This window comes from Chrysochloris asiatica, unplaced genomic scaffold, assembly GCF_000296735.1.
Source record: "Chrysochloris asiatica unplaced genomic scaffold, ChrAsi1.0 scaffold00076, whole genome shotgun sequence".
Classification (NCBI taxonomy): Eukaryota; Metazoa; Chordata; class Mammalia; order Afrosoricida; family Chrysochloridae; genus Chrysochloris; species Chrysochloris asiatica.
Window position 1 is genome coordinate 3,655,279 of NW_006408594.1, and position 7,364 is coordinate 3,662,642.

Below are 7,364 nucleotides of genomic sequence, written 5' to 3' on the forward strand. Positions count from 1 at the left end.
GAGAGGGCATATGCATAAGAACACCCACACTTGCAGATAATACCCACTTGACCTGGCTTCAATGACTGGATGATCAGAGCTCAACCAGAAGTAAAAAGAGGAAAAAAGTACTCTCATACAATTTGATGAACTTGACCTACACCTGAGGACGCAGTCGCTCAAAAGAGGGAATAAATCCTTACAGCAAGAATCATTCCCACCCCCTTCACACAGAGTAGACAGGGATGGGCAACTTGGACATTGGCTACCCAAAATAGGGGATTGGGGGGCTACAAAGGCAAGAAGTGACTGGTTTACAAACTTTCAAGAGGGAACCTAGATACAGAGGGCCTGGAAGAAGGTAGAATCTCCAGTGAATAATATCCAATCTGTCTAGGCGGCGGGGCTGATGCAATGAAATGCAGATGGGTCTCTTGTGATACAACAGTAAATAATTGTTATCAGGACTGATTGTGAAGGGTGGAAATGTAAAGGTAGACATTTTATAGCAAGGAGGGAAGTGATTAACTTTTCAGTCTAGGAGTGGAAGTCCCTAGGACCATCAAGGGAGAAGAGCGGAGAGCGGGACCCTACCCAGAGAAGTAGTTAATGCCTGAAATGGAGGCAGAGATGATGACGTGGAGGGATGCAGCAGCTGGAGACTTTAGATCCAGAGAGGGAGAGCGACTGTGTGCTGAAGACCTGGAGGGTACGGGGCGGGCAGGATTGCAGGGTATACCCTTTCGCTGGTTGATGATACATGGAGGGGATTGTAACCATGGCAATGAAACGATATAAGATAGAATGAATGTAAAATTAATGTTCTCCTATGTAAACTATCACATAATTCACAATAAAACATTTAAGAAAAAGAAATTCTTGCCTCTGGAGATCTGTCATTATAACGAGATAGATGAAAAAGAAGGTAAGTAAAACACATAAACACAGAGAAGAGAGCACCAGGGTGGACCAGTGGATGAGGACGGGGCAAATGCCGCAGTTTTAAATAGGATGGCCACTGAAGGAGAGGAGAGAGCAGACCATGAAGGTATCTAAGGAGAAGTGTTCCCGGAAGAAGGGGCAGCGTGCACCAAGACTCTAAGGTGGAGTGGTGTACCTGGCACAGGTAAGGAACATGTTTGTTGAATGAATGAAGGTGATGTTTTGCCCACCAGTAAAGTAACTGCTCATAAGTCAAAGGCAGTAGCTCAGCCCACCCCATAGAAATTCTCCGCCACCTAGAAATAGCATGCTGCTCCCTCTGACTAGGGATGCCATGGCATGGGCCGTGACCACAAAGAGGGGCAGGTGTACTCGGGTAGCTTGAGCTACAGGTTAAATACTGACCTCCTCAGCATTCTCCAGGTCATCTAGTCCTTCCTCCTCCTCCACATCATCAAAGTCGTCACCATCAAAACTGTACAAGAGGCATACGATAGGAAGAATGTAAAGCTAATACTTTTCTACAATCTCAATTCCGATTCACAGCTCTGTCCTTTCTGGGTTTATAATTTTGCAACAACTTCCTAATTGATCTTTCTCCTGCAATCCAACTGGAGGCATCACAATGAACACAAAGTATCTCTTCTAAAAAGAAACTGGAACTGTATCACTCGGCTTCTTAAAACAACTCAACTGTAACCATGGCAACAAAAGATATAAGATAGGATGAATGTAAAGCTAATGTTCTTCCATGTAAACTATCACATAATTCACAAAAAAACATTAAAAAAAAAAAAAAAAACAAAACCGCAGTGCCCCATCCACCTCAAACATCTGGCCTTTACTGTCTCTCCTAGCCCCTTCCTGCCGTGTGTTGCTTTCAGAACACAGACTGGTTTTCCAAATCCCCCCCACCCCCACCCCAGACCACCTCAGGCCCCTGTACTTTAGGACACTGCTGACCTGTATAATGCTCCCTGACTTGTCCACCAGGCCACTTCTGACTCACATCCTAGAGCCCTTACGGGCCTTCCCCACCTCTGGGAAACTACACCACATTCACCCCCAACTCTGGGTTCACTCACACACACATATGCGCTGGTGGCGCCGGGAGTTAAGCGCTAGGCTGGTAAACGCCACGTCCACGGCTCATACCCACCAGCAACTTCACTGTTGGAAGGGGAAGCTGTCTGACCCATAAAGAGACCCCCATCTAGATCGGTGGCTCTGCGTCGGAATCGACTCGATGGCAGTGCGTTTGGGGTTTTAAACTTCAACTGTTGTTGTTAAGTGCCGTCGAATGGGTTCCGACTCATAGCTTGAACCGCCGACCTTGCGATCGAGTGCTTATCCTACGGCATCAACCCAGGCCTCCTGTTTATGGGCCGGTCCCACCTTCTAAAACGTGATCGCCTGGAGAGACGGGGCTATGACCAACTCAAATTCCAGTAGAGGTTGCATAGAGGGAGCCAACGGCAGTTTGTTGAAAGACATCTTATTCACAATAAGGTCCCTTGCGCCTGGGTCTTTGTGTCCAGGCTCTAGCCTGGTCCGGGCTCCTGGTCCCTGCCCGTCAGCATCCCGGTACACTGCACCCAGGCGCCTGGCTCCTCAGCCTCTTCCGTCCCAGGTTCCCGCCCCCTCCCGCTCCCTCCCACCCAGCTCCTGCAAAGGCCATCCCTGCACTTACTTGTCCTCGTTGTCTGACATACTGCCCGCGCGGCAGAGAGATGTGGTTTTCACACCACAACCGCGAGGACACCCCAAAAACAGCGTGCCTTCCTCAACACAGCACCAAGCGGACCTTGCGCTTGCGCCGTGACCCAGAGGAAATCACTTCCGGGAGGCAAGTAGGCGAGGCAAACATGCGCATGCGCTGAATGGTGTGTGGCGCTCGTTACCATAGTAGCCAGAGCCGCGTTTAGCAGGTTCTTGCAGCCGACAGAACAAAATATTTCTGGGGAGCATCTGGATGAAGTGTTTCCGACTCCGGGAGCCCATTCGCCGCCCTCCGAGAGGAGGGGGCACCTAGACAGGTCTTACTTTAGGGTGAGGTTTCAGCTGTGACCTGGTCGATTTTAACGCTCCCTTTCTCCCGAGGGGACTGCCTTGCCTCAGGCGCCGGGTCAAGACGAGAACTGTCTGTGTCAGGGTCGAGGGATGAGGCACTACCGCGATATTTACTGGAGGCAGGCGTCGCGATTCTGCTGCAACCCGGATCCCCGACTCTCTACGAAACTTCAGATGGGATTAGGGGGCGAGGAGGGACCACAGATTGGAGCTGGGAGGCAGGGGATGTTTCATTGCGTCTTTTCGTCCGCAGGGCTCCTCAATGGCTTCTCAGAACAGGCTGGGGGCAGTGACCAAAGAAACGGGGTTCTGGCGCTGCCCCCAGTCGGCCACTTACACCCCGGAAACCTGCGAGCTGCTCCAAGGTCAGTGTGTTTAAGAAAGTGACGTCAAGAGTGGTGGTAAAGGTTCCCCTCTGCAGCTCAGTTCACCCCTACATGACCTGTGGATTAGTTGTTAAGTGCCATCAAGTTTTTTCCGAGGCTGTAAATCTTTATGGGAGCAGAAAGCCTCATCTTTCTCCCGCGGAGCCGCTGGTAGTTTCGAACTGCTGGTTTTGAGATTAGCAGCCAGACTCATAACCACTACACTACCAGAGTTCCTATGGCTTAGAATCGGGGTTCTGGGTTTACAGACGAGAAGCCCATGTTACAAAGCTTGATGGTGGCTGAAAGTCAAAGGACTTAAGAATTTAAAGTTAACTCCTGGGTGTTCTTTAGACTACACTATGGAGCTCTGGATTACGAATCGGTCTGCGAACTGTCAAGGTCAGCAGTGCTGTTACACGGGAGAAAGATGAGGCTTTCTGCAACCGTAAATCCCTCGGAAACCCTGTACAGGGGGGTCCCTATGAGCGGGAACCAACTCCACAGCACATTAATGCGCTGGACTGCAAGGTCGGCAGCTCAAGCTCACCAGCTGCTCCAGGAAACCTTATACAGGGTCACTATCAGTCGGAACCCACTCCAGTCGGAACCCACTCTAGGGCACTTAACAACAACAACTTCCCCCAGGGAACACCACCACGGCAGAATCACTTGTTATTGCCTTCATACTGCCAAATGGCGGTTTCTTCATTGGGCCCACTGGATTCATGTCCATCACTCCTCGAGATTGTGAGCTCTGTCAGGACAGGGGTTGTGCCTGATTTGATTCACCATCACAGCTCCAACCCCTGGACACGTGCTTAATAAATGCTTGCTCCTTAATTCATTCCACCATTTTTAAGAGCCGACTGTGTCGCTGTGGGTTCGTGTATTGGGCTGCAAAGTTGATTTGAACCAAAAGGTTGGTGATCCAAGCTCACCAGCTCCTCAGAAACCCCTACACAGGGTTTCTTATGGCTCAGAACCCACTTGACAAGCACTTAACAACAATCATGTGCCTTAGGATTCCCTGAGTGGCACAAATGGTTAAGCACTTGACTACTAACCAAAAGGTTAGCAGTTCAAACCCACCTGGTGGCATCTCAGAAGAGCCGTCTGGCAATTTGGTTTTCCAAAAGCTCACAGATTCAACAATGCTCTGGTACATAATTCCATTCTACAACATCTGGGGTCACCATAAATCAGAAGCAACTCAGTGACAACTTGTTTCTTTTCTTCTCTTTTTTTGGGGGGCGGGGGGGGCTTATATGTGCTTTGGACTCCTGGTATGGCACTGTAGGATAAGCACTGGGTAACAAACCACAAAATCAGCAGTTCAAACCCAACAACTGTTCCTCAGAAACTGTATATAGCGTGGCTATGAGTCGGAATTGACTCTATAGCACGTAGCAACAACAACAACAGTTTTAGACCCTATTCTAGGTGCTGGGGATACAAAATGGGGGACAGACAGCAAAAGGTCTTGCTCTCCTGGAGCTAATTGGAATTCTGGTAGGATGGTAACAAAATCCCCAAGGTAAATATCTGAAACAGAAGTGGGGATGAATGCTACAGAAACAAAGCAAGGTAGGGAGAGTAGGGATGTTCGGGACCAGACTGGAGGGGATCCACTGTAAACTTACAGAAGGTGGGATAAAACCATCTGCCTGGAGCCCACTGGGCCTCACACAGATGCTCTCGTCTTGCAGTGATGATGAAAGAGTCCAAACTGACCAGCTTCCAGCAGCGCCACATCATGGACACAGTGAAAAGTAAGAGGTGGTCCACAAAGGCTTCCTGGGTCACATTTTATATGTTCTTCAATCTTAAGAGGTGGGGGAATCTCATTTCAAAAGACAAAGACAACAGAATGGCATGGTATCTCTGATCCTTGCTCCTGGGGAACTGACCCTGTGGGATCTTTGTCCCTTCCCTGGCACAGTGACAACTCTTCTGCAGGTTCAGCTCTAATTGAGCTTCTCAAGGGGTCACAGCCCAATGGAGTCTCAACACAAACCAAACTCCAAACCATTGCTGTCAAGTCGATTTTGCCTCCTAGTGCCCCTCAAAAGCAGAGTAGAACTACCCCCATAGGGTTTCCCGCAGAGCTGCTGGTGGGTCCAAACTGCTGACCTCCTGGTCAGCAGCTGAACACTTCACCACTGTTCCACCAGGGCTCCTGCAGATTACACATCTGTAATCTGCCCAGCCTGCCCCATTACACTCATAGCATGTGAGCTCTCCACACAGTAGGACAATGTCTATGTCTTGATCAAAGTTTTAGTCATTCGTAGCTTAGCTAGCAAAGACAAGCTGATGATTGGCTGATTCCCACTTAGGAAGAATACACCAAGCCTTTCTGCAGCTCACCTCTCAACACGGAAAGCCCAAGCTTGCTGGGTACTACTATTGCTTTCTTTAAGGAGACCTTTAAGAGGGGCATCTGATCAGCCACAGAAGTGTGGTGACCCATAGCGAAAGAACAGATACAACATTAAGAAACACCGCCTGGTCCTGTGCCAGCCTCACAATTGCTACTATACTTAATCCCATTGTTGTTGCCACTGTGCCAGTCTGTCTCGTTGGGGGTCTCGCTCTTTGTTGCTGTCCCTTCACTTTACCAAGCATCGTGTCCTTCTCCAGGGACTAGACCCTCCTAATGATATGTCCGAAATATGAGAGATGAAGTCTGGCCATCTTGGTTTCTAAGGAGCATTTTGGCTGTACTTCTTCTAACATAGATTGGTTTGTTCTTCTGGGAGTCCCTGGTGCCTTTAATATTCTTCTCCAACACCATAACTCAAATGCATCGATTCTTCTATGGTCTTTATTCATCATCCAACTTTCACATGCATATGAGGTTAGTGAAAATGCCATGGCTTGGGTCAGGCGCACTCTAATCCTCTAACTGACATTTCTGCTCTTGAACGCTTTAAAGAGGTCTTGAACAGCAGATTAGCCTAATGCAATAGGTCGTTTGATTTCTTAACTGCTGCTTTCATGAGTGGTGACGGTTGGTCCAACAGAAGTGTTGTTGTTGTTGTTAAGTGCCTTTGTGTAGTGGAGGAAGAATTAGAAAGACAAATACTCGCAGCACCACCACCCGCCCTTGTACTGGCCAGGGGAGAGAGGCTTCGTCAGGCCAGTTCAGGGGTCAGATGTGATTTCTCACCATGTACAGGACAATAAGGGCTGCCAGGGCCTGATGCCATCACCTCTCAATATGACATCACCTGGCGCCATATTTGAATCACATGACTCCGTAATCTACTAATAATATGGTGTCAACTGTAGCGTGACTACAGAGAGAACGTGCTAGAAATTCTACCAGGGGCTGGATCAATCGGCCCTCTTCGCCACTGGGGCCCCAGCACCAACACCAGCTGCTCCATATTCATAGCATCAGGAGTTAGACCTGCCCAACCTGGTTTGCCTGGTTTCCTTCGCCTTAAAATGTTTTCTATTCAGCCTCTTTTTTTTTTCATTTGTACTAAAATATTGATGTTATTAAATGTTGTCGAGTCAGTTCTTACTCATAGCTATTCTGTGTACAACAGAATGAAGCACTCCCGGGCCCTACACCAATCTCCTGTGTGGGAGCCTACTTTTGCAGCCACTTTCTCAGTCTATCTTGTAGAAGATCTTCCATTCTTTCCCTGACCCTCTACCATAGTAAAATATACACAACATAAAATGTGTCATGTAGGCAGCCCAGTGGCAGTAATCATACATTGTTGTATAGCCATCACCGCTGTTTGTTTCCAAAATGTTTCGTCACCCCAAACAGAAACTCTGTACCCAGTAAGCAGTAACTGCCCTTTCATCCCCTGTAGATTAGGGATATACTCATGGACTTGGTCTCCATGCAATGTGTGTCATATACATGAGATCAAACAATATTCATCCTTTTTCTGTCTGGCTACATTTTTTTTTTTTTTTTTTTGTGTCATATACATGAGATCAAACAATATTCATCCTTTTTCTGTCTGGCTACATTTTTTTTTTTTT

General features: G+C 48.1%; 2 protein-coding genes across 2 annotated transcripts in view; one reads left to right on the top strand and one right to left on the bottom strand.

Moving 5' to 3' along the window:
• Positions 1-2,631, bottom strand: part of POLR2F (polymerase (RNA) II (DNA directed) polypeptide F) — an 11,933-nt gene extending 9,302 nt beyond the window's left edge. Inside the window, exons 1-2 of the mRNA XM_006865196.1 lie at positions 2,612-2,631; positions 1,327-1,396 (exon numbers count right to left, since the gene is read on the bottom strand). Of these exons, the coding sequence (XP_006865258.1) occupies positions 1,327-1,396; positions 2,612-2,631 (90 nt within the window). The remainder of the gene's footprint in view (positions 1-1,326; positions 1,397-2,611) is intronic.
• A 622-nt stretch (positions 2,632-3,253) lies between these two features.
• LOC102830362 (chromosome unknown open reading frame, human C22orf23) overlaps positions 3,254-7,364 on the top strand; it is a 21,730-nt gene continuing 17,619 nt past the window's right edge. Inside the window, exons 1-2 of the mRNA XM_006865270.1 lie at positions 3,254-3,356; positions 5,066-5,128. Of these exons, the coding sequence (XP_006865332.1) occupies positions 3,254-3,356; positions 5,066-5,128 (166 nt within the window). The remainder of the gene's footprint in view (positions 3,357-5,065; positions 5,129-7,364) is intronic.